This window comes from Neolamprologus multifasciatus, chromosome 18 (assembly GCF_963576455.1).
Source record: "Neolamprologus multifasciatus chromosome 18, fNeoMul1.2, whole genome shotgun sequence".
Lineage (NCBI taxonomy): Eukaryota > Metazoa > Chordata > Actinopteri > Cichliformes > Cichlidae > Neolamprologus > Neolamprologus multifasciatus.
Window position 1 is genome coordinate 23,971,687 of NC_140456.1, and position 27,578 is coordinate 23,999,264.

Sequence of the window (27,578 nt, forward strand, 5' to 3'; positions counted from 1 at the left end):
AAATTTCTCCAAATTGTATTGTAAAGTAACTCGGCTCAGAAATATTATTCTTGTTCTCAGTAGACTCTGCCACAGGCACTCATAGAATGCACAATGTAGAGATATTATCTATGAAATCAGCGGCTGTGGTATTTCTATTAAAACAACAACAACAAGAACAACAAACCAAACAACAAACAAAACCACCTGTTGATCCTTTCTCTTGTCATATACACCCATTAGAACAGATTTATAGTCACTGGCCATGTTATTAGTTACACAAGTTATTAGTTGTACCAGACTCAACTATTTTGGACTTAAGGCCTGCCTTAATAGTTAATTAGGATAGATTCAACAAGGTGCTGGAAACATTTCTCTGACATTTTGGTCCATATTGACATGATACCATCACATATTTGCTGCAGATTTGGAAGCTGCACATCTGTGATGTTACTCTCCACATCCCAAAGCTGCTCTGCTGGATTGAGATCTGGTGACTGTAGAGGCCATTTGAGTATAGCCAACTTAATGCCACGTTCAAGAAATCGGTTTGAGATGATTTGAGTTTTGTGTTATGCTGCTGGAAGCAGCCATCAGAAGATGGGTACACTGTGGTCATAAACGGATGGAGATGGTCAGCAACAATACTCAGGTAGGCAATAAGGTAGTAAATCGAGACTCATCAAACCAGGCAGTGTTTTTCCAGTCTTCTTTTGTCCAGTTTTGGTGAGCATGCGTGAATTGTAGCGTCAGTTTCCTGTTTTTAGCTGACAGCAGTGGCACCCGGCGTGGTCTTCTGCTGCTGTAACCAATCACCTTCAAGGTTTTGATATGTTGTGCGTTCAAATATACTCTTTTGCATACCTTGCTTCTAATGAGTGGTTATTTAAATTACTGTTGCTTTCCTGTCAGCTCCAAACACTCTGGTCATTCTCCTCTGACCTATGACATCAATAAGGTATTTCACCCAGAGAACTGCGGCTCACTGGATATTTTCTCCTTTTCAGACCACTCTCTAGAGTGAACCCTAGAGATGATCACCGTGAGAAAATCCCAGTAGATCAGCAGTGTCTGAAATACTTACTTACTTAATACGGCCTGTCTGGCAAAAGCAGTTATGCACTTATTGTTATGATTCTGTAGTTAAGTTTCACTCTGCATTGTATAAAGTATGAATCATAGATCACATGAATTGTACTTTTTACAATTATATTAGAATTTATTAAAAGATTTGTCAAAAAGGTTTCGGTCTAATGCGTGGACTGGCTGAATGGCTGAATATCAGTAGGTTATACTTAGGTTGGAGGTTGTAAACTTTAATTTGAATGTAGCAGGAGCCTGGGTATAAACTGTCACGAGCACGTGGGTGAAGCAGGTCGTTAGCGGGTGAACAGTGCCCCTGCTGAGACGCTCGGCAGCTCCGGAGGGTGTGGGTGACGCTTTCGAAACTTTCATTGTTTTGTTAGGAGAAACTATCCATCCAGTAAAATAAAGGCGAAGTTAACGATCGTTGATGGGATATAAAGCGGACGGTGTGGTGGTGGACAGGAGTCATGAACGACGCGGTTTAAGCAGCTGAACCTGGATCGGTGTAAAGTTTATGAGTTTTTCACGGTGCTTGGGTAAGTTGCGTAACTCACATGTCCCTGTTGATTCCTCTCTGAAGTTTTTTACATTTAAAGAGATTTTTTTTTAATTATTATTGACCGTTTAACCTCGCTGATGATGCTGATTGATTAAAAGAAAACCTCCGAGCATTAACAAATGAGTTTAAAATCTTTTATGACCAAGTAAAATGCTCATATTTTAAACACGTTATGACAGTGGACAGAAGTGTTTTTTCTTGGCTGAAGTGGAATGAACCTCTTTTAATGTAGAGATGTTCAGTTATGCACAATTAGCACACAGTGGCAGTAACAGAGGAGTACACGAGTTCGTTATTTCACGGGTTTAAATCAAACAGAAAAAGTTAAATTTGGGGGATTTAAGTTGTATCTTCACCCCTCCCTAAGTGGTGCTGACAATCAGCAGGTGCGCACAGGTAACATGCAGAACAGGGGCTATGTCTGTGGTTCTCCACTGCTGAAAACACCACGCATGGCTGCTCCGGCTCACCTCTTATCTGCTGTGTGTCTGAATAATTGAAGCGTGCTGGGTTTGAGCTCATTGGAGTGATGAAGTGTGGGTCAGCTACACTAGAAAGGGTTCAGGGACGGGCTGAGGTGAGAGTGCTGCATGCTGGTGAGCTGAAAAAGGTGCTTATAACTAAAACGTAGCTACACTTAATTGGGGCTTAAAGGGACAGGGAAAATGCTTTGGAAGTGAATTCATCTTTTAGATTTTGAAAGTCATTTTGCTCATCAAAGCATCCCACTGAAGAATTTACACTATAAAAAATTGAATTAAAAATACTTAGCGTAATAAAATCTGCTATTAAATGCATTATGTTATAGTGCTGATATCTATATAGGCTCAAGGCATTTACCCTTGCATTAATTCTGTCTCATTTTCACCCCTATTCCAGGTTATATTGGAGCATTATCCACTAAACCATGTATGAGCCTCGGTACTATGATAGCCCCCCTGTGTACAGCCCACCCTACAGCACTACCTCCCACAGCTTGTATCCCCCAAGGAGTGTCCAATCCCCTCGGAGCCAGAATGTCCCCTATACCTACTATGTCCCACCAGAGTCTTACTACATGGAGGGGAAGCCTCAACACTTCTACCGTTGGTTCTCACCTCCTGGTTTTGTCAAGACCTTCCAAGGAGCCACGGTGCTCATGTGTTTCCTCATCTTCGCCTTAGTAGCGTCAACTTTGGTGTGGGACATGAACAGATTTGGGTATGGGGGATATGGTGTTGTTGATACTGGAAGTGTTGGAGGGTTGGGGTCAGGATATTATGGAGGTAGCTACGGCTATGGCGGCTCCTACATGACGCCTCAGTCCGCCAAGGCAGCGATGATTTCCATGTGCGCCATCAACTTCCTGGTGTCACTGGGGTTCTTGGTGGCGAGTTTCTCGCGGTCACGGAGCATACGGACATGCAGGTTTTACCTCACTGTGTTCATCTGTGATATCATCTTAGCTGTCCTTCAGGTGAGTCTGTCTCACCCAACAAACAAAGCAAGTCACAAATATATTCAGTTGTTCATTTTCATCAGATCACTTCGATCAGCACTCGTGACCCATCCATTCATCCATCCATCCATTAATTCTTCTTCTGCTTTTCAAAAGCAGTTGTCCTAACAGGATACACCCTGGACAGGTCACCAGTCTATCGCAGGGACAGTATATGAGAAACAGACAACCATTTAATTGACTTGCACACCTTCAACTAGATTAAAATCACCAACTAACCTAACACGCTGCATATCTTTGAATAGTAGGAAGAAGCCAGAGTAGCCAAAGAGAACCTGCACAGATACAGGATAACATGCTGACTCCATGCAGAAGGACCCCACTCAGAGGGGGAACACAGTACAGTGGTTCTGTGTTCTCTCTGGGATCCTCTTCTGATCAGTCAGTTTTTACCTGAAACTGAATTGCAGCCTTTTGTGTTCAGAAATGATGCTAAATTAAATGTTTGAGCCAAATTTTTAGTGTAAGTAGAAACTACATGAGACTTCTGTGTTTTTAATCTGTGGCATTGGCAAATCACTTATTTATTATGATTAAATTTGCTTTCGGTTTGTCGTCTAGGGCATCATTGACATCATCTTTGTTATTGGTGTGAACCCGATGTCTCAGAGCTCGCAGAGCATGCTGTACAACCCCATGCTCATGATGTGTCAGAACATCCAGGGCAGCCCTAGCCTCAGTGGGAGCGTGGGGGCCGGTTTTCCTGGGGGGTTTCCTCTGTTCAATCAATACCTGCAGCACTACTGCTACATGGACCCCGAGGAGGTTAGCAGGAAGTATCTATCTATCTATCTATCTATCTATCTATCTATCTATCTATCTATCTATCTATCTATCTATCTATCTATCTATCTATCTATCTATCTATCTATCTATCTATCTATCTATATCCATCCATCCATCCATCCATCCATCCATCCAAAGTTCACTCTTTCCTCAGGCAGTGGCGTTTGTGTTGGGTCTTCTGGTGGTGGTGGCTTTATCGTTTTCTGCTTACTTCGCCTACAAAACCCGCAGCAAGATTTGGCGCCATGGAAAAGCTAACATCCATTGGGATGAGGCCGTGGCCAGGCCATCGGAGGGGCAGGATATACAGGACTGGGTGAGTAAAGTCTTATTATTATTTTTGAAACAGCATATAAATGGAGAACTGATGTTTATCAGCTGAGGATAAAAAAAAAAGTGAATTAACAAAAAGATCTTGACTTATTTTTGTATAACTTCATTTTTTACAGTGACATCACTTCCTAAACAGTCACAATTGCTTTTTTCAGATACCAGCACCAATGAATTCCCAGCATTTATATAAACAAACTGTTGAGGTTTTCATGCATTGACAGTGAAAAATGAGTGTCACAAGGTCACAATACCTGTCGATGTTGATTCAAAGAATACTGGTGTTTATCCTTGACACTCGCAGGTTTCACTCTGACTGATGATTAACCAGACTAGTGATAACAGGCACATAGAAACCATTTAACAATGACAGTCAGGCAGCATTACAAGGTCCAGGTTTTACCTGGACCTTGAAACTGATCAGGAGGCTCATAAAGTAACTCACTTTATGGTTAAGAGCCAGGTTTTAAGTTTCACTTTGCACACAGTCTCAGAGCGATTCATTTAGAACCAGAAGAATTTGTGATAAACACATTTTTAACTAGTTGTCCCTAAATAAAATTAAGTTGTTTTGTTCCAAACCTCACAGATTTACAACATATGACATAATATATTACACCATACAGCAACAAAGACGGCAATAAATGAACCTCACGTAGCAAAGGTGTTGGCACCTCATTCAGTAATTTTTTAATTGAGATTATTCTCCATATAATCAGCCAAAACCCACAGAAACCAGTACAATATCCATCTAAAGAAATAACCCTGAACAGCTGGTTGACTTCTTAGATTTTATCAATGGGATAAGATATGTGCTTTGCTGTGAATATGATGCAGATTACAAACATTATTTCTATGTTGTTTCTGTCACATTTATTTTTGTTTAAATTTAGAGTACATAAATTATGACTTAGAAACTAAAAAATCTACTTAAAGCTGAGACAGATAAAAGAGACAGACAGAAATAGAAGCTCTTGACTAACATGCAGCACCACTTTGTGCCATCTGTTTGAATCAAGATTTTACCCACAGAAAAAAAACGTGCTTGATCTCTAGTACCAATTTGTACACATTTAATGTTTTTTCATTATTTTTATACATGACAGTATAGTAGAACAGTCCTGAAGACATCGAAAAATTTAAATAACACAATTACAGTTTCCAGTCGTGGTATTTTGGGGCTTTTAATTGACACTCACTCTCACAAACATTTGATTAAATGTCCCTCAGCAAGTTGCCCATCAGCCTGTATGGGAATTAGAGAAAATCCAAAATAAATTCAAACTTGTACACACACTTCTTGTTTTTTCAAAGCCATTAAAGATGAATGCTGTATAATTATTTCACCATGCAAAAAGGACAGTTCAAAAAAATAACTAAAAGCCCCAAATTACCATAACATTCAAGCCCGTGATGAGAGCATGTAAACTTCTGACCTTTACTGAATGGGCGGAGCAAAAAATGTGAACAAAGCATTTCTCAAATAACCTCCTTTGCTTTGATAACAGGTTTGAGCACTGTTCATTCCGACAAGCGACTTCCTTAAGTTATCATAAAAATTGTTTCCAGCAGTCTTGCAGGAGCTGCCAGCTGCGATAAGCATTTCTTGACTGATTTCCTCCCTCTGCATCCCAACCATGATGGATTTAGGTCAGGCTGTTGGAATGACCATGCCATCTGATGCACAACTCCATCACTTTGCCAGTTGGTCCACTACAAAGCTCACAGAACGTTGAGGTGCAATTTGGCTCATTGTCATGTCACTAATAAACGTGCTCCACAGCACGTTTATTAATGGGAACATACTGCACATACTGTCCAATCTGCCTTCTTTGCATTTCTCAGAGATGCAGATATGCTTCATCTCAGGTTATGACCTCAGCAAGGATGTGGGGTTTGAGGAATTTAAAGAATTAGTTCTTTTGTAGTTTTATTGACGCATGTGTCAATGAAAGGACAAGAAAAATTGGTTTGAGAGCTTTTCTCAGAGAGCATCAGCGGTCCAGAATTTACCAGCTATTCCTGCTGCTTTGACGCTATGTGCTCTTTTTATTTCGCAGTAGCCTGCTGCGATGTTTAGCAGCGATTAATCTATTAAAGTAGCCATGTGACATGAACGTATCAGGCCCACCGTGACTCATTAGGGCAAGGGAAGCAACGTATTCAGTAAGTTCAGTGAAGTCTTGGCCTACATTCTTCCTATCAGCGCAAAGCATGTACCAAGTTGATTCATCAAGAGGCAGGCCCTATTCTGGGGCACTCTTGTATCGCACTGAAGATGCTTGCCTTGCAGGGAGGCATATATAATGTATGTGGCATGTATAATGAATAAAAAGGGTTGAGTTGCCTCTGTGTTGCTGTGTGAATCCCTACAGAGTGTGGTGGCACTAAATGATTCAGTCTGTGAAGGGGCTGCTACACACTGCTGCAGATTAGACTCCTGGCTAAGACGTAATTTCCCCCGGTTTTGTGCTACATGACTGAAAAAGGGAGATAATTGAGGGAATATAGGAAAAGTAGATTAAAAGAAAATGCATTATGATATCTGAAAACTGTGCGTTGCTTATGTTGAATTTTTAAAAAAAAACTTAATTAATGGTTTTTTTTTATCAGCATCAGGAGTTACCCCAGAGTCGAACAGATGACAAGACCTCCTCCAAAGGAAAAATATCTCAAGGTTACAGAGAGATTTTATTGTGATGAGTGTTTATATAATGTCGCAGACCCTATGGCTTACGAATTACCATAATAGTGAGTCAAAGCAATCATTAAAGACAGCTTTCCCGGGTAAATTTCTAAATTCTAATAGTTGGCAGCCCTTTATAGACACACAATCATTTAATTAGAAATATCTACAGATTTAGGTAGTAATCAGAACCATTACTAATAATAATCCTGATGTCTGGATTTAACAATAACAGCTGAATGTGCATCTGTCTGCCGCAGTGGATCAAATTCCTTGTAGCTTTCCTCTAGGTGCTCCCCACCCACACACCCCCACACCCTCACATGGGGGATTGACTTGCAACCCTGACATTCATAAGATCTATTTCACTGACTGCATTTTTCAAACATCAGCTTGCTAGACCTTTATCCTGTGTGACTGCACCCTGTTACAGAAATAGGTCAGACAAGCCTTCATTAATGATGCATATGACAGTGGATCAAATGAGGCGTAATGCAGTTCCAGTGTCTTATATTCTCCGTATCCTATAAGGATGTTTTCTTTTGACAGTGGTTGCAGCATCTGTTACACTGTAGGTGTTAAAATATCTGTCTGACAAACACATGCGACTCTTCGCCGCAGTCTCAGCCTTTTCAGCGCGCTGCTGATGATATTGATGTTCACACGCTCTCACACTGTTAACGCTCTGGTAGAATGCATCTCACATCAGATGGAACCGGGAAATTGTATTGTGCGCGCGTGTCCTTCGAATGAATCGCCTCTGTTAGCTGCTGAAAGAAATGAAGAGATTATTTTAGGTGAGGGGGAGCTCATCCTGAAAACCTGGAGGAGTGCTTCTCACTCGCTTTAATGGCTGAATGGATATGAGAGCTGTCACACAGTCATGCTGAGGCCAAGGCTAGCGTTTGTGTCTGCCCTTGTATCAGTCTGGCTACATGTGAACGCGTCTGGCAGGGACATGCCGACTTTCAGCCAAGTGTTTCTGAGCAGTTTGGAGAACCCTCCAGTTCTGCACTTCTCCACTTAGGCAACAGAGTCAGTCGAAGGATTTCTTTCCGGCTTAAAAAAAATACATTTCACAACTCTGGAGGATTATCTTATTTATATCATCGTGTTAAATATGGCATTATCTCAGAAAACACCAAGATAAAGACTTCAGGTCATTCAAACCAGAGGTCCTGAAAGTAAATAAGGAGATTATGATTTGACTGTCCGGATGTTGTCTTAGGTGAATCATGTTGGAGAAGTGCGCAGCACCCAGCAGGCACCGACTGTTGTTGTGTCAGAGAGAGCGGCGCCAGACCTGAGGGCGGAGAACAGCGCGGTCTCCTACGGCAATGGAGCAGTCAGCATCCACAGTGAGGGAAATTACAAAACCAACAGGTGGGTGATGTTTGCAGCAAATGAGTCTGTGATGCACAGATTCTCCAGTGTGGCCTGAGTTCAAATAATAGGTCACATTACAAAAACACACACACACACACACATGTTTGGCTTCAAATCCAAACAACTATGAAGTACAAAAAGCAAAAAGAGACACATTTTCGTCACAGTGTCAAACACATAAGTTATGTTTCCCTGTTCCTGATCTTCAGTTAAGTCTTGATTTTCCACAGTTTCTCTGCAAACAAGAGCAAGACACGTGGTGTTGAGCCTTTGTACCAAAACTGCAGGGCCATAGTTTGTTCCAGCAGCTCTTCAGATGAGAGTGACAGCATCAGGCCTCCACCTTATTACGTGAAGAAGGAACGGAAAAAGGACAGCGAGCCAATGCCTGCTGCTCAGGTGATGATCGAGTCGCAGTATGAAACTGGTTACACCACGGGAGACACCGGCAACGGGCTGGACCGGGACCACACAGATTACCTCTACAGGTATGTCCTGAGGTTGCTGCCACGTAATGCTGCAACCTCAGAGAGTTCAGCGTGTGAGAAAGTATTTACTCAAAGCAAAAGAAGCTTCAGTGGTGTTCAGAGTAGTTTAAATAATAAATACAAAATATAGTCTTGAACCTGAAATCATAAAAACTACACGTCTCTTTATTTAACAAGAAAAATATGTTTTTACTCATATAATGTTAAAAATATGCATTACATCTAAATGAAGAGTCTACGTGCTGGTTTAGATGCATTTCCTTCCTTTTAACAATCTCTTAATTTTTTTTTATGAAGGAATTGAATTAAATAAAAAAAAATGCTGAATATCACTGCAGATGTTGACTAAGCAAGAAAAATTAGCACTGGTATCAGTTTTTAAAAATCCCCTTTGGTTATACCCACAATTACGTAAAGATCATACCCTGAGGAGGAACAATTATCTAATCAGTCACATCTTTAATAAAGAAATGGCACAGTATTTATACTATTTTAGAGTAAAATACAGCAATATCAGAAAGAAGTGGTCAGGATCACAGTTGCCTCTAAGGGAGTTCAGCTAATTTAATACTGGTGGAGATACTAATGAAAAGCTCCCCTTTGTATCTGCCATTGCCCCAATAACAGTTTTAATGTAACAATGATTTCATGTCTTGGTATTAATCCAGGCTGTACCCAGAGATAACTTCAGATGAGCAGCGCAGAATATACAAGAAGGATTTTGACTCGGATCTGTCGCGCTATAAGATCCTCTGCAGCGAGCTGGATGACATCAGCGACAAGATGCACAAGCTGAGCCGAGAGTTGGACGCACTGGAAGAAGACTCCATGAAGTACCAGGTAGAGAAAAACAGGAATAAGGCGCACAGAGTGGAAAAGCTGAAGGTGGCGGGCCAGGAGAATATATCAGCCAGTCATGGTTGTGGCTTTTGTATTTAAGTATTTGACATTTCCCAGCATAAAGTCAGCAAAACCTTTCTTTTTTCTTTTTTTAGGGTGTGGCAGATGAGTATAACCGACTGAAATGCCTTAAAAGTGTGAGTATAAGAAGATCTGTGATGTCATAATGTAAAGTTTGCAGTTTCTTCACTTTAGAGAGAAACTGAGTAAATTAAACATACACTAACCTAAAATCATAGATTGAATATAAAAGATTGATATGCCTGCTGCGTCATCACTCATTGTGAAGCGTCAAACCGAACGTCATCTTAGCGTTTTGAAATCAACGCAGCTGGTGAAAAAGTGGGACACTGTATGCTAGTCGACTTGTTTATCATAAGTTACACGGATCCCCTGGTTGCTCCTTCTTTCTAACTCTGCTGAGGACCATTTCTTTAAAATGACCTTTGTTTTATAATCATTGGGCTTGAAGCTGGTGATTAAGCCCATAAACAAGACTATTTTCTGATGTCTTGCAGTAACGGAGCTGAGGGGTATTTTCTAAATATTTGTCAGTGGTCACGCAAACAGAAAAAGTGCAGGATTAGAGTCACCAGGGAAATCGAATAAAAAACAAAATTGACGAGACTTTTTCACTGTAAGTTATACTTCTGTCACCTTCTTTGCTTGTCTGAAATCTTCCCACATGCCATTTCATCGTTCTTTGATTTAACAGCCCAATTTGGGGGCTTTGGGTGGACCGTGTTACATCCCCAAATAGGCCTAGATGTAAGGGGAATTACATAATACTAGATGGGGAAACATGAGGAGGCTGTTTGGGTCGGTTTGAAAAGATTTATTGTCAGGTTGTGAATAAAAGGAAGCAGAAGTTCATTTTAGGAAGAGACAAAACCAACACAGCAACTAAAATGGCCCTAACTTGAAATAAAACTCACTGACTGATGAAGCTACTCAACAGAAAAGCAGACCTACTCCTCGACTCCCTAGCAACCAAAGATAAACAAGAGAAAAAGGGGAATATCAGAAGAATATGGCAACTCTCCCCTACAAGCTCCCTGTGGTCACAATAAATCAGTCGGGTTTAACAAGCAAAAACAAACCAGCCAAGCTAAGGAAAGGCAACTTTAGTCAACTTCTATAGGCCCTGGAGAGCATGCAGTGGCTGCAGGACTCATACCAGCACCAGTGACATGAAAAGCAGGAACATCAGGAACTAGCAATAGGGGAGGGTGGAACCCAGAGATCAGGACCTGAAAGCAGAATGTGGCCATCTATATACTTTTTAATTTCTTTAAGGGAAGCTATGACATGTTTGCATATATTAGACAAATGCAGTTAGCTTTTTTACAGTCCAGATTATAAGATAAACTAGCTATCTCATTCCTGCACTGTAACACTACTACAACTGACAATATTGAGTTTGTTAAATATACACTTGTTTAAATTTTGTTTTTTCTAGACGCCTGAGTATCAAGCAAAGAAGAAGCAGAGTAAGGAACTTCGGCAAAAACTTTTCCACATCAAACGTCTGGTGAAAATCTACGACCAAGGTTTCTGCTAGTGTACATTATTCATCTGTCCAGAAAGGTGTGCTGACAAGAATTCATCCAGCATTTACTGACTTTATCTTCACTGGCTGCACAGAACTTCCCAGCTAGTGTCACTAATACTGGTCCTACAGCCAGTGAACCTCATTTCTGTTTTTGACATCAATGTTCACGAAGCTGTAAGCACACAGCAACTCTGTGTGTGGTTTTAAACTGCATAGGAACACGTCACTGTCATACGTCTGTCACGATGTCTGTCATATTTAAGCATGAGATTTCAATTTCAGTTGTAATTTAATTTAAATATATGACAAACTATGTAAGAATACGCTGGAAGATGAGCATAATGTAAATAAAGAAGCAAGTGAAACTCCTGTTTTTGTCATACAAAACTACTTTCAACAGCAAACTTGCAGTACATGTTGCAGTGTTTATTTGGCATTCTTCATACAGATGAAATTACAACACATTATTCAAGAAGTTAAAAAAAAAACATAACAAAAGACACATCGTCATCGTTTGATTCTTTTAATAGCGTTGCCATACACATGAAATTTTAATCTTAAGAACTCAGTAACACAAAGATAAGAAAACATTAACAATATTTTTCCCCTCCCTCTACGGCGCGGTTGTGTGAATTGTAGACTGAGGGAAGAATATGCAAAGAACTTCCAAAATGGCCCAGCGGCAAATCAAGAAGCAGGAGTTGCACCCTTCCTCTGGTTTCTTAAATTGCTAACTGCTGAATCGTGCTGAGTTTGGAGTGCGTTTTTCATCATTTCCTTAAAAATACCTAAAATAGTCCTGATTTTGTAAACCCGCCTCTTGAAATACCCATGTGAGGTAAATTCAGGTGGACCGGGGAATCCCATCTTCTTCGAACCCGACAGACAGTATAATCTTTTGGCATTGAATATCCTGCAATCGCAGTCTTTTCACCAGATCCTCATCAATTACAACATCATTCACAAACAGCAGAGACACACTCAAGATGCTAAGAGATGAGAGCATGAACAGCTCTACGTCGTATTAGTTGTAATGGCATTCAGCTTCTTTCTTGACATCTCAACAGATGACAGAGGTATTTTCATGTAAATACAGGTAGGAAAAAAAGAAGAAGAAACATTTAGGAGCTACCATTGAAGGCAAATACTTTAATGTTTAAATGAAACTTTAATTACATAAAATAAAACAGTATCAACTTAGCAGAGATCCAAAATAACAGTTGAACATGCAGAAAAGACAAAAGCCGGGCTCAATATATATATGTACATATTTCAATACAGTTTTCGGGAGATCGTGATCTCCAGAAGCGTAAACTGGAATTTAACTGGTAGTGTCGATTATTTACTCTTAGAGCTGTTTTTGTCAAGCTAATTCTTATTGTTTTAGAATCGTTTCAAACGACTAAACTCAAGTAGGATTTAGACGTCAGCCTGCCGTTTCTCAGTGCATATGTGAAAAAAGAAAACAAATATATATTTATATATACGTATATATAATAACAATGACGTTTGATCAAAATAACGCTGAACGCACCGTATTCAGCGAGTCAAAAACTCATATTCAGTAGACGACTGAAAATCAATTCGGGGGATCTAAGACTCGTGTTACACAGGCGTCCCAAATTTGTACTGAAAAACAAGGCAGTTGTCAAAAAGAAGGCGGTTTCTGGTGAACAAAATTTACAGAGGTTTGTGTTTAGGAAATATCAGACTAAAGCATTCTGATGTCTAGTGAGGTATTAGTCCGCTCTCATCTTTCTATGCCTTTTTTTTTTTTTTTTAATCTTCTTCAACTACACCACCAGTGAGCCCTGTGGATGAATTTAAATGCGCTGTTTACTCGATGGTCAGGCAGTCACAAGTCGGTTCATCTCGTTTTCTGGGTGTGAGGACCATCTCGTAGGATGATATGATAGACTTTGGTGAATTTTCCTTGGTTTTATCTCCTTTCTGCTCCTTTTCAGGAGCTCCTTAGTGTCTTCCTCGTTGTCGAGGTAAGAGTTTCCCTTCAACAGTGAGGCGCACAGATCGATCCATAATAGTGATACTTCATCATCCTGTTGTCAGTTATTTGGTTAAAAAGGTCATTGTATCACAAATGGCGAGCCATGGAAAATGAGCCTGGTGTGGGAAACACTGCTCCTCCGGTGTTTGTTGGCAGGACAGTTTTGTTCTCTAAATGTATTTGTAGTGGGGTGCTGCTGCCCTCTACATGAAACTGCAGAGTCTTTAGTCACTATGACATGTGGGTGGTGACATGACTGGCTGTGGTGGCCATATCGGAGCCCAGCGTGAGGAGCTGGTCTCCGGCCTGGGACCTGGCACCAGAACGACAGCACTGGCAACAAGACAGCTCCAGCTTGGCACTGGCTATGCTATTCTTCTACTCTCTTCTTCTGGAGACCCATGTGGAGTCTGAGGGCTCGTTCATGAGGGGGAATTGAGCGGTTACAGTACAGTGCATATGATGGCCAGCTGGCGCTGCAGTTTGATAACCACACAGATGGATAGTGATGAGTCAGGAGGTTTCCTGTGGGTCCTTGTCGTCACTATTACCAGACGGAGACCTCGTCTGTCAGGGAGCTACTGTCCTGGGACATACGGCCAGCTGATTGAGTTTCCGGAGAGCTGCATGTCCCGGATCAGCGTCTCAATGGGTGTCTTTCCTATCAGGCGCATGAAAAAGAGCTGGGAGATGAGGCTGGCAGGAACAGCACGCAGGGCGGGCAGGCGCAGGAGGAGGCGGCCGAAGCGCTGAGGCTGACTCGGGTACTGCATCCTCTCGTACTCTGTCAGAGCCACCTGAGCCTTCTCCTGCAGAGACTCCACGTGTACTGGGTCTGTTAGACCACAGGCATCTAAGAGGGAGGAGGGAGGAGGCAGTTACTTAATAGTGTGGGCAGGTTACATAAAGAGTCGTGATGAGCCTAGAGGAAGGATGAAATCCCAGCAAATAATGTAATAAAACCTCCCAGAGGGAAACACGTGAAACCAGAGTGCTTCATCTATGGATGCTCTCAGGCCTAAACGTGATTTATAAGCCTCACTTAAAAAAGTTTTACTTTAAATAATGATCGCTTTTAGAGGTGACAGTCGCTATAAACTATTTCTTTAAGGCAGACACTTATGTAAGACTTAAGTCAGGAAAAGCTCAGGGCTCATGATGATCAATGGTGCTGCTAATTACAAAGCACTTAAAACATTACTGCATTTTCAATGACAAGCCAGGAGATGGTGCCATAGGAGGTAAATTGTTCGATGAATGCCTTGGACTAAGTGGCTTGTTAGTCTTCCAGCAGTTCTTTTTGTTTTTTCTCCATGAAAGAAGAAGAAGGGTCTGTTTTACAAGATAAAGCTGTTGGATGTTTGCCAGGCACCATATAACTGTGAGGATTTGTACCATTCTTTTGTTGATCTAGCTGTGCTAAATGACAGCAGGTGAAGTCAACAAGCAAGACGTTTTCTGCTCTTACTAGCCACTCGAATCACTAATCACCTGGCGAGAACAGCGCGATGGCCTTGAGACAGCTGTACTCAGCAGAGTCCACCTGTAGCCTGGTCAGCTTGTCCACCTGGTCCTGGAACACCCTCACCTGATCCATGAAGGACACCACGCGCTCCGCAGACATGGGCGAGGAGTGGAAACCAGCTGCAGCCAACAGGGGCGCCATGTGGAGCGGCAGGGCAGACTGCGCCGCGCTGAGGATGAACAGCTCGCTCCAGCTCAGTCTCAGCAGGGCCACCTGAGGATTTAGTAGTGTCTCAATCAGTGACACCCCCCCTCAACACTTTAATGTCTACTCAGTTCATTCTGCTTATCTTTTACAGCTCCTGCAATATAATCTGATAAAGAGGGAAGAGTCTTTCAAAGTCAAAACTGTATATGTGGCTTTTAATTAGAAATAATCCTCTAACCTGGTCGGACACAGGCAGCTCAGGGAAATAAGGGATGTTCCTCGCCCACTCCACTGTGCTGAAGAGTAACCGCGCAGCCAGTTCACAGATATTATCTATTCCCATAGCGTTATCAGGACCGGCCTGCTGGTTGTACTGGTGTCCGTAGCGGCTGTTGGGGTAAGGCTCGGCTCTCAGCAGCTGGGAAATAAGTTCAGACACTGGCTGACCACCACCACTACCTCCATTGTTGTTGTTATAGAACTCGCCGCCTCCAAGGCCACTGGCGCCACCTATGGGTGTGATGGAGGGGCTGAGGCTCGGCTGAGGTGGGATGCGACCGCGTTGAACTGCTGTATTTTGGTTGGGGGACAAAGGGGAGGAGAGGAAAGGAAAGGAAAGGGTTTGGAGAAGAAAAGGGCAGAATAGAAAATTGCAAAAGACAAGGGGAGGTGATGGAGGGGATTTGGTTGAGAAGACCAAAGAGAAGAAAAGTTAAAACTGAATTCAGCCAGCAGTTCATTTCTGATTACCAGGCCTGACTCAATTAGGAAGCTATTCTCCAGCATTGAAAGCATGCACAATCAAACTCAGCTCAAAGCAGGGCAGAAACCAGTAGAGATCTCTCCATTTGGGGATATTAATTGCTGGTATGAGCATCTGCCCTTTTCAAGCGTCCTTGATCAATATGCCCAATTCACACATACAGTAGGAATGCAGCTCACTAGCTGACTCTGACCTCTGACCTCTCAGTCAAGGTAGTGGAGCAAAGGGAATCTCTCTCGTTTTCTATAGGGACTCATAATGTGTGTAGTTAGCGTACTTTGTGATCTGTGATTACAAGGAATAAACCAACTGAAGGGACACTGAGGGAGGACGTCTGTGCTTAGAATCTCCTAAATGTTGATGTCAGTTTTAAAAGGCCTAACAAATGTGTTTGTATACAACTATTTATTTATTTGTTTGTTGTTGTGTATCTGTCAGAGTGACATTTACTGATGGCCTCGCCTGATCCTCCACTTAGGGTGAAGTTCCCATATTGGATTCTTCTTGATTGAGCCAACAAGTCAGAGGGTTTCTGTAGCTTCAACCAGAGGTTTAAGCCTCTGGGACGCAGGTGTCTTAGCCCTGTATCCCTCTCACTCACTGTTACGCAGGCACTAGATTAAGCCACTTAGTACATGGCATTGAGCTGACACGCATGGCTTGCTATGCCATGATAGGACCTAGAGAACCATGTGTGGCATTCTCTGCACTACAGAGCACAGAAAAGGCAAGATCACACTAGCAGATAATTACTACTATACTTTAATGGGTTTTTATTCTTTTTTTAAAAAAGTATCTGACGGAAATAACAAGAAGACTCTGATGCTTAGTACTGAATGTCACTTATTCCCCCTTTTTTATAGTGTAGTGGTTTACACATTTGCCTAACAAGCGAAAGATCCCCGGTTCTTTGGGGTTTACGTAGGGAAGGGTATCCAACATATAAATTAAATAAGCAGAGCTACCCACTGTGACGACCCCTTATAAATACAAGAGCAGCTGAAAGTAGCCTCTTTTATTCATTCAGCTGAACCATTTCCACTATTGTGCAATTACAATCACAGCATTTGCCACAGTGTTTCTTATTCTTGCCAGAAAAAGTGAATGAATGGTAAAATAATTTGGGGAACAGGATAGTTACCTTCTTTGCGCATGCCAACGCGGAAGCACTTCTTCAGGCGACAGTACTGGCACTGGTTCCTGTGGTGCTGGTCGATCTGACACTCTCTATTTGATCTGAGAATAAACCCGCCAAAAAAAGTCAATTAATGAATAATAAGTCATTAAATATTTGATTGTCTGGAAAAATGAAGATGGCCTCGTGTCATCGCATGTGAGACGGAAAAGAAACAATTCTGCAGCACATGCAGCAGAGCAGCATTACATATGTGTAAAGTTAATAAACATTTGCCTCACATCACACCTCTTACATACTGCATTTACATGTATTAAAATACATCGACCACACTGTCCTGTAATACAGTTAATAACGGTCAGCTTTACTGCGGGCGTCAGTTTGTGTGACGTGTGATCAAAAGCGGCCAAACCTGATGACAAATGTAAGAACAAACCCCATAAACAGCGAGTGGAAAAGCTGCTCTGCTCTGATGTGCAGCCATTATCTTCCTCTCAAAAAGAACAAACAAAAAATCTGCTGAGCATAAAAGCTGTTTGCAGATTAGTGTCAACAGTCTGATGCCAGCACTTCCTTTTAACAGAGCTACTCAACATTAATATTGCATTATGAAACTAGATTTTCCACGAGGCTGCGCACAACATGATGACGCCCAGAGAGCTGATGGCTACACGGTTCAGTCATATAGCTTAACTGTATGTAGCTGTGCTGTGAACAACAGACGCTTTCATTATTATTCAAGTAAATTGGCTAAAAATGTTATCATGGGCTAAATAAGTCAAATGAACAGCAAATAAATAAATAAATAATTGTAATTAATTAATGGATTCAGATACTTTTTAGATCAGAAGTGAACAGAAATAATCTGAAGTGAGAATATCTTGGCGTGGCAAAGCATACAAGCTGAAGAGCACGGATAGTTATTTTTAAAAAATTGAAAATAATCACTAGTTTCAAAATTGTAATGGCGATCTAGTGAACACATATAATAAATATTAGCTACAAATAATAGCTGATTTGATTAGTAACGTTTCTGTTATTTTGGGGGAATCGTTTAGTCAGAAAAAAACAGATAATAGAGAAAATGTTCTTCCCACATGAAAGCAGTTTGTTTTGTGCCACTTATAGTACATCCAGTACAACAAGACAAAGAAATGCAGCGAGTCCTCACATTTAGGAAGTTTATATTTGTCAATAATAACTATTTTTAAATATTTAATTTAGGCTACAATATTTTTTAAAAAGAAAAAAACATACATGGACGTATTTTTAACGATAACTAGTCTCATTTCCTCTTTCAACTTCCAGTATCCTGTCTTAAGCGGGTTTCTCAACGCTGTGCGAGCTCAGCCCATCAATAAATCAAAAAAATAACAATTACCCACAATGCCTCACCTGCAGGTGTAGCTGAGGTTGCGCCTGACGCTCCTCTTGAAGAAGCTCTTGCATCCCTCGCAGGTGAACACTCCGTAGTGTTTCCCGCTGGATTTGTCCCCGCACACCACGCAGTCCACCACGCAGGCCTTGTCATCTTCTCCGGCTTCCATGTCGCTGCCTCCCGCCTGGGGAGAGCCGTCTTCCTCCTCCCCCCTCAGGTACCCCTTGTCCCCCAGCCCGTTAGTGCCCCCATTGGGATCTCCCCAGCCCCCACTCACCATGGCCATCGCTTGGTTACCAAACCACCGCAGAGGAAAATGGGACAGGCAGCCAAGATTTCTGGTTGCTGTCAAGGTAACATAAATATCAAAAAGTCCAGACTGTGTGTGTGTGTGTGTTTTCCCCCACCTCTCCCTCTCTCAGTTGTTTATGAAGTCTCTGGGTTATTATACCAAAGAACAGAAAGAAAAACAATCCTCGGGGTTGATGGCAGATGTCAATGAGAGGGGGGTTAAAAAAAGGAGGGGGCTCTAAGCCTTTGAGTAGAAGTGTGTTTGGCAGGAGAACAAAATAAAAACAAGAGCGATCAGTCTCCTCCCACTCCACTATGACCTGGAAACAGTCTCAGTGTGGCAACTTTTAGTTTTGCATGCATGTAGATTTCAGTGTCTTGCTCTGCTCTTTTCTCTCTCGCGCTCTCTCTTTATCCAGCTCGTAGCCCCTGCCTGGTGTTTTCGTCCTCTTCTTCAGACCAGTTCCTGAGATGGTTAAGGGCAACGAGCACTGCCCAGGCAAATAGTCTCAGCCGAGGAACCTTACACAGGAAACACACATTAAGCGCACACCCTCCAAAATTAGAGCAAAACACAAAATCCTTTGCAAGCAAACGGCACGAGGTGCAGAATCCTGTCTCGCGCTGCTCTGCATGCTCTTGTCCTCTCACACACGTACAGCCCTGTCTCTGTAGCAACAGTAATGGCTGAAAAAGGACCTCAGCATAGCTCGCCTCAGCACATGCCTGGAGAGCATTTGACCGCCCCTCTTAAAGTACCCCTAACACTGAATTTGCCCTTGCTAGTAGCAGCTATTCTGTGTATGTAGAGTCCTTTGAGAGAAAATGTCAAGCTTACCTTAGAGCAAACAGTAATGTGGTGTCTGTGGCTCCCCTCGCTGAAAAAGAAATCCTCTCGTCGCTCTAGAGATCTTCCTGAGAAGGCAGGCAACTCTTCTCTCCCTGCTGTAATCCTCTCAGCAGCAGCAGTAGCATTGTGACCCGTGATGGAGACATTCCACACTGAGCAAACCAAGTTAATGTCCACGCAGCAGCTGCAACATTTTCAGGTGGTCACGGCGGTCCTCAGAGCGATGTTGGGGGCAGCTGCAAAAGCAGCAGCGGTGGCAGCAGACCTGGCGACGTGGACTGCCTGCACTCACTTCCAAAATACACACCAGCAGATCCCCGGCACAAGGAAGTGATCTCTCTTCCTTGCTTGTTGTAGCTTGTTGTAGCTTCAGTTGTGACACAAGCCTCTGTGCTTCCTGCTTCCACAGAGAAAACCCAGAAAAACAAGAGAGCGTACAAGAGGGTGTCCGTGTGCTCAGCCCTCCATAGTTCCTGCGGTCGCTCTCCAGGCGCTTGTGCAGCCTTCTCCCTCCAGCCTTTTGTCAGTGCTTGTCCACCAAGAACTAATGACTTGCGGCCTAGCCCCTGTGTGCTGCTTTTCGCCTCTGTGTGTGTGTGAGAAGCTTTTCCCTATGGCTCAGGCGATCAGAAGGAGGGGGTTGCAGAGATGGGTGCTCCTCTCACCCCTCTGTCTCTCCCTCTCCGGCTTCACAGTCCACAAATCAGATTATGATTCAAGGAAATGGCTGAGCTCGACACACAGACTGAAATTCTCAGCATTTGCTTTTTTCCCCCCACCTTCTGTCTCTCTCTCTCCTCGACCCTCTTTCCTGTTGTCTGTTTTCCTCCAACGTATTTGTATGTGTCTGTGTGTGTGTGTGTGTCTGTGTGTGTGTCTGTGTGTGTGTTTGAGAAAGAGAGATCAAGCAAAGCCGGAGAGAGAGAGAGAAGGAGGGAGGGGAGCAGGAGTGTATGCAGAGGGGGAGGGGGCTGTGTGTGTGTGTGTGTGTGTGTGTGTGTGTGCGCTCCCAGGGATTTGACACTGCTATTCAAGCCCTGTGGTTACCATGGTGCTGGCTGCCTTATATGGCCATTGGAGTCAAAGAGCAAAGAGAGTGGGCTGTGTAGGGCAGCGTGCGCACACAAACACACACACAGGAAGAATGTGGAGGATGTCTGTCTTCAGAGATGCAGAGAGCATGACCCCGAGGCCTCAAAAACCATCCCGACAAAACCAGATTACCCAGAAGCCCCACAACAAACACATGCAAGCCAATCTCCTGCTTCGCCTTTGTCTTTAAGAGCACCCTCAGATTCATGCGTTCATATCACAGTAAACTTTATTTTTTAAGAAGCCAAGCGAGGTAGCATCGAGGTGAACTTTAGTTCCCAGCGCAAAAGCGCACTGCGCCGCGAACGGTGCTCTTTGATCCCGCGTACATGTGAGCAGTTCTCCCGAGAACACTTTTATTGTGCTAGAAAATAGAGGTTACCATTTTATGGTCACTGCTCATTTCTCAGAGGTCCTCTGTTTTCAGCGCTTTGTTGCTGCACACGGTGTTTTGTGTCGGAGGTTACCCCGAGAGGTCAAGCTGACTTTCACGCCCCTTGCCACGCTAAAAGCCCGGGGTCAGATTCCGATAAAAGGGTTGGAGAGGAGGGACGACAATCTCGGATAAGAGCTTCAAGAGATAAGTGATGAATCTGCTTGTAAACTGCGCAGCTTCATGGGGGTCGCAGTCGAAGATATGGATAGATGAAAGTGCCCTGAGAGATCCCATTATATGCAACTTGTCTTATCTAGAGATTGTGAAGGTATCTACCCCCCAACCCCACCCTACTGACAAGCAGCTGGTTAGCCCCACCCCCATCTGCACTTTTATTGCATTCCTAAATCTAAATCCAGCTTTACCGCTCTCCCCCTGCAGAACACTGTGTGTATTTGTGTGTGTGTGTGATAGAGAAGCATTGTCCTAACCATTGTGCAGCTAATGGGTCATCAGAGGTTTGTGTGGGAGAGAGTGTGTGTTAATTTGAATGAAAGTCCCTTTAATTAGGCCTCTGTGCCTGCTTATTGTCACTTCTGGTGTTGAGAAAGATTAGGCTTGTCAAATAAAAGGCTGCTTGTAAAAGGAGTGTGTGTGGAGAGAGATGAGATTCCCAGCAGGGCCGATAATCAATACTTTTTGTATCTGAAAAACAGTAAATTTAAAGAGTTCCCATTAATTGGCCTGTCGTTAGATGTCAGAAGATTTTCAATTTGGCATTGCAGGTCAGAGGATGTATTACAGGTTGATTTACGCAATCAAAACAATTTTAAAACCATTTTTTTCTGAGTGTTTTGTGTAGCTTACTGACAGCATTATAAATAATGCTGTCAGTAATATTTTAGAGCTCTTGTGGATTCAAACCCCTGGATATTGAACTTTTTTGTTTTTTTTTCCCTTTTTTTTGGCCTTTATTTTGAGAGGTTAGTACAAGGAACAGGCAGGAAACAGGGAGAGAGTGAGAGGGGGATGTGTCACACAGGAAATGGTCTGACCTGCACGAGGCTCCGGCAGTAGCCTTTGGCATTTGTGTCGCCTACTCAACCGGCGGAGCTTTAACAGCACCCAACTGCCCTTCTTGTATGTCATTATCCATGCAGGTTCAGCATTAGCGCACCAGATTGCTGCCACTGACATGTTCTGTCTTCAAAACATGTCAATGGCATCTTCCTAAACTCTCAGTTTTAAAAATGTCAGTAATAAAATTGTCATTTACAGAACCCGAATAGCATTTCGCACACAACAGGTGTGACATTTAAGATCACTTTTTGCAGAAAACAATGAGAATATTTAACATTCTCGTCACTTCAACGCCAGCGTGTCTGTCCGATTTAATGCTGCTACTGGGGGCAGCAGAGGTGTGACCTTTGGACTTGCAGGATGTGATCGCTCCCAGCGAGAAATCCAGAAATGCAAGACTGTGAAAAATATCTGTCAAGCAGCCAGAACAACAGACACAAACGTGCATACACATAAAATAGTGAAGTCTGACTATCTAATAGCAGTTTAAACATTTTGGAGATTCTCTTTAGGTCAACAGGGTCACGCTACTCAAAATGCAAAATGCTCCCACTTATCAACAGTTTTAAGATAACAACTGATGGGTTAGCTCAGTTTCAAAGACTGCTAAAATAAGCGAGGCCACTTTTTCGCGGCCTCGCTGTTTCGCATATTTTATTTTTGCATGCTTTTTGTTTTGTTTTTGTTTACAGCGCATTGTGTCCCGCATCCTGATCGGCTGTAGACCATTGTCAATCAATCTCCTCCATGCCATGTCTCCAGCTTGTCAAATTTACATAAATCTTCGATCGCTAGCAGTGTAACTCTGAAGTGCTGTACTTTATGCTTGTAAGTTTTCTCCCCAACAAACACAACAATGTTGCCGAAACGTTTAGCACCGTCAAAGGCACCTGCGTAGCACCCAAAAGGCAGAGGAAGATGCTAACCATCGCAGAAATGATTGGACTTCTGGACATGCTAAAGGAAGGTAGAAGTTACCGTATATTTCGGACCATAAGGCGCATTAAGCGAAGCAAGATAAGTCAAACTTTACTCAACTCATTCTTCTTGCTTCCTCCACTTCCATACCATTGATTCATTAATGTTGAATTCTGTGGCAGCTGCTCTATTCCCATGTTCTGGACCTGAAAACAAGGTTTGATCTTTGGTTTTATTCTATGATACTGGAAATATTTTTTCTACTAAGATTTGAACTTTGAGGGTTTAAACAAGAGAGAAAAGTGTGAAAATGTTCATGCCTGTCTGAGAAAAGTGTATAAAGTGTGTAGTGAGGGGGTTTTACAGCCTTAAAACATCTATAATAATTGTAAAAAAATAAAGTTGGCTACTTTGCAGATTTCACCTATAGCAGGTTATTTTTTAGAACATAAACAAGGGACCTCTATATACCTGTTACTTGTATTACACTTTTGATTGGTGTAAGAAAGTCAATGAAAGTTTGTTTGAAGAAACAGAAAAAAAATCTAAATTGGCATCCACGAATAAAGTTATTATCTCTAAATTTTGACTTAATATCTCAAAATTAGAGTAAGGAGCAAAGCTCAGGTTAGTCTGAGACTTACTAATTTGAAATACTAAATAAGTACTGTATCTCAAAATTTCTTTGGGAGAGGGGGCTTGAAAATTTGTCCTACGGATGGCAAATTTTTATCTATCTTTTTCCAGTCCCATGAAAATAAAAACATTCCCACAGGCAGAAAAAGCTTCCATAACCAGTCACATCAAGTGAAAGAGTCAAAAACTTCCCATGTTTCTGATGTTTGCCGAAAATTATGAACGTAGAGGTGATGCAAACAGTGAAAATCAGAGCATTTCAACTACCCTACTTTTTTTGATAGTCAAATGAGTTCATACTCAGATATGACTGACAGCTGCCAGCAGGTAGATCCAGTCTTGCAACAACCAAGCAAAGGTTGGTCACCTGTAGTAAACAGGGCCTGTGATTTTTAGCCCAGTCTGTTCTTTAAAAAATGATGTGTGTGTGACAGAAATATCTATGAACGTCACCTCTCTGAGATACACAGATTAAAGGAAAAAAGTAGCTTGAACTAATTTAACCCCTTTAAAATTTTAAGCATAGTCTAGACCTGCAAACCATATCCCAGAGTCCCTCAATGTTGAGTTTTCATGCACCAACATCAGTAATTATAAATAATTAAACAATCGCACACCACAGCAGGCAAGCAAGCATTAGTATGCACCACCATGATGGTCTTATGTTTTCCATTTCCTTTGATATTGCCTTGATGACACTCTTTTATTTATTTATTTATATATATATATATATATATATATATATATATATATATATATATATATATATATATATATATCACAAAAAATGAAATTGAAAACAAAATAAAATCTATCATAAGAAGAAAAATGTAAGTGTGCTTTATTTAACAACAAAAAAATAAAAGTAATAGATTGTAACAGCACCAGCAGTCTGTAACATACTGAAGAATCTGAAGTACTCAGAGCATTGCAGTGCCTCGTACACGAACACTGTGTCTTTGTATAGCTGGCTGTGGCTTCTTTTACTGAGGTAAGAAATGTCCAAGTTTGTTACGGATCCGAGGAACCAAGTGAACAAGACACAGCTGAATCCTTTCTTCAAGGTTAAGCAGCCTGATTGGGGTCAGAGTTGGTGAATACATCAAATGCTGACAAGCAGCTGGTTAATAGAGGACATGGCTAGCTAAAAAAGGCCTGTTAGTTGACTTTACAACCCCATCACTAGACGGAGGCTTTGTTTGCTTTAAAATCACATCTAAATATACACAGTTTTACATCTCTACGTTTACACACGCATGTAAATCTGGCAGGTCTTGATGCATGCACAATCATCCAGCTACATAAATCCCAAAAGGTTGATTTAGTTCATGTGGACGTAACGTTTTCAGTGGGAGAGACGTTCATCACGCATCCAGTGACTACAGTCCGAGACAGATTAAGTCACACTTGAACGAGTACCGAAATGTTTCTCCCACTGAAAACGCTACGGCCACATGAACTGAATAAACTTTGTGGGAAAAATCTGGCATGTTTTTATGTGGGCTCAAATATTTCATTTAAACTGTGCAAAAGTTTGACTTTTTCCTATACGTCTATCTACCTAAATGTCTCATTTCTATGGGATTATTGTCAATCTCTCAGGTTAGAGATGACTAGGTTATCCTGAGTAAATCATCTTATGCAATTCTAACATAAAACAACAAGTTTTTCAAGTTTTTAAACTCTGCTCAGAAAACCTATTTGTCAAATTTAGAATGATTGTTACTTTTTTGGCTTTAAGCTGCCAGCTTTCCTTTAAATTTAAGTTTACGGGGCAGTTAATTGAACCGTTAGCTTGTGTAGACAAGTTCAAACATGAATCACTACTGTTAGTTAACATTTTACCTATTTAAGTTAACCTTTAAATGTCTCATGTTAGTCCATCCCTCTCCTCGAGGCATCCTTACCAAACTCTAAACTGATCTAAACTGTGTGCTTTCAACTGCATCAACATATGGAAAGTAGGTCTTTACTTAAAAGCAGTCGTGAGGCGTCTGTGTAGCCTTTTTTTGCAGGGCTGGCGTTTTCATCACGCTCTGATGGCCGTCAAATGTTTAGACTTGCAGTGACAGCTTCGCCCTGAGACCAGTGTGACCTCTGACCTTTGAGGAATGGACAAGCCTGGTAACAAAAACAGAAGCCTTTTGTGTGGGTCAAAGGGAAAACATCTGCTGTGTGCTGAAGACACAGAGAGAAGGAGGGGAGGGGGATTAACTCCCAGGTATTCATCATTTGGTCTTTTCAGTCACCTCAGATGAGAGGTGCCTGGTGGGAACGTGCAGAAAGCCACTGTACATTCCACCATTACAAGCGAAATCCCCCCCCCCCCCCCCTTCCTCCCGATAATTTCACGTCTGCCTCATGGCTCAGCAGGAAAAAAATGATTAAAAAACATAGATAAATACAATATATATGAGGGGGAAATTTCTTTGATATGAATGCTCCAGTCTTTCTTATCACATAACCGCAGGAGGTGCTGGCCACAGCTATTCTTTCATTTTTTATTTTTTTTCTAAATTAAATTTGAGCCAGAATAAATGATCTGAGAGGATGGCACATCACAGGGCCTGTTGAGAAAATTCATTTCAGCAATTCTGTCTTTGATATCATCGCGCATTGTCGTGATAAATGAACGTCTGAATTTTTTAACCCCGCCGACGCGGTGCAGTGCCATTTAAATTCAGCTCAAGCTGGAGCGCAGACAACAAGTGCAGGTATTTCCACTTTCTTTGTGCACAAACTCTGCACACGCCGTTATTTAGCACCACCTTGTTTATTTGCCTTTCCGCGGTCTGATGGTTGACGAAGGCATGTACCACCTCTTTCCTTAAGTAAGTCACCCAATATTGCACATGTTTGTGAAACAGGTAACCAGATACGTTGGAGCAAAATACCAAGGATCAAAACATATCAGATCCTATGGTGTGATTCTGAGTGTCATCCAGGAGTTTTTATTAGGAAATAAGTTTGTTTTTTTTGTTGGGGCAGATAAAACAGTATGCCAGGTAGGTGGTCCAGGAAGCACTGGAGTAAAAAGGAAACATGTAAATTAGATTCCTTTTCAAATATTTGGTATTAAAGTGAAAGCTGGACATTTTAGGGAATTATCGAGCAGTTGCCAGGCAACCAGCGGAGCCTCCAGGAAGTTAGTGCTCCCAGCCGACACATAACACAAACCCCCTCCCGGTAAAACTGCAAATTGTTTATACGCTTTGGTGTGTGTGCATTAGAAAAGTGAGATGTAACAATTTAATTTGTGACTGTTGAGAGCTGAGATGAGAACAGCCGTCGCAGTTTCATATCTGTCACATGAAGCGCAGACAGGGTAATGTTAGCCTAGCTTAGCATAAAAGCTGAAATCAGATCTGGATGTTCACAGGGACCAGCACGAAGACAGGAAGCTACTTCAGAAGTAGCTTTTTTTTTCTTTTTTTTTTACATTTTTACATTTTATCTTTATCACATCTCTTCACTGGGCAGAAGAAAATCCATCAACACAATTAAAAAGAAAATTAACAGCTCGTACACTGAACCCACTTTATTTCTGTGGCATTTAAGTAGAAAGTAGATTATGTTAAAAGTGAGCCTTTTTTGCTATTAGCTGGATTATGTTACCTGTGGTTAGAAGCAAGCCAACTTGTATCAAGACTGTATGCTACACAAGAACGCAAATCAGATTATTTTTCAGATTTTGCCTTGAACTTAAGAAAGTGAGAGGGAACAAGCATTTGCAACATTAAAACTATCTGCCTAAAGTTGTGCACATTTTTCCTGTGCTACAAGATGGTTCTGACACACGTGAACATGGACACCGGACCTCTTGGGGTGTTTTTGGTGTGTGGATCCTCTGTGTTTGGGCTGGGAATTCCAGTCTGCTCTCAAGTGAAACTGGAGATGGAAATTTTGATTTGGGTGGGATATGGGGAATGTGGAGGCCAGCTCATCATCACAGACAGAATAAAAGATGACATAGCTTCTAGGTCTGAAAAAAAAGTAAGCCTTAAACCTGCATTCTCTCCAATGGGCAGCAGGAGGCGATTCCTTTGGATAGAAATCAAATTCCGCTTGTATGAGAGTCTTTGGCCCTCACCTTTTTTTGATCTGTGACATTATTAAACATTTCCTAGATGGG

The 27,578-nt window shown here is 41.9% G+C and overlaps 2 protein-coding genes across 4 annotated transcripts; one reads left to right on the top strand and one right to left on the bottom strand.

The window, feature by feature from the left end:
• The first annotated feature begins 1,220 nt into the window (after positions 1 to 1,220).
• ocln1 (occludin1) lies at positions 1,221 to 13,078 on the top strand. The gene is made up of 9 exons (XM_085142002.1): positions 1,221 to 1,601; positions 2,504 to 3,080; positions 3,684 to 3,887; positions 4,063 to 4,224; positions 8,153 to 8,307; positions 8,541 to 8,798; positions 9,467 to 9,638; positions 9,794 to 9,835; positions 11,158 to 13,078. Exons 2-9 carry the CDS (start codon positions 2,532 to 2,534, stop codon positions 11,257 to 11,259), a joined length of 1,644 nt encoding a protein of 547 aa, XP_084998128.1. The 5' UTR covers positions 1,221 to 1,601; positions 2,504 to 2,531; the 3' UTR covers positions 11,260 to 13,078.
• nr2f6a (nuclear receptor subfamily 2, group F, member 6a) lies at positions 11,758 to 20,729 on the bottom strand. Of its 3 annotated transcripts, none has more exons than XM_085142008.1 (6): positions 19,333 to 20,729; positions 18,221 to 19,016; positions 16,832 to 16,926; positions 15,166 to 15,494; positions 14,747 to 14,993; positions 11,758 to 14,108 (listed from the first exon to the last, which is right to left on the bottom strand). In XM_085142008.1, exons 2-6 carry the CDS (start codon positions 18,487 to 18,489, stop codon positions 13,834 to 13,836), a joined length of 1,215 nt encoding a protein of 404 aa, XP_084998134.1. In that variant the 5' UTR covers positions 18,490 to 19,016; positions 19,333 to 20,729; the 3' UTR covers positions 11,758 to 13,833. The 3 variants fall into 3 exon arrangements, with proteins under 3 accessions (XP_084998134.1, XP_084998132.1, XP_084998133.1); XM_085142006.1 differs by having other exon boundaries at positions 15,166 to 15,497; positions 19,333 to 20,724; XM_085142007.1 differs by lacking the exon at positions 19,333 to 20,729 and having other exon boundaries at positions 15,166 to 15,497; positions 18,221 to 19,325.
• Between the last annotated feature and the right edge of the window lie 6,849 nt (positions 20,730 to 27,578).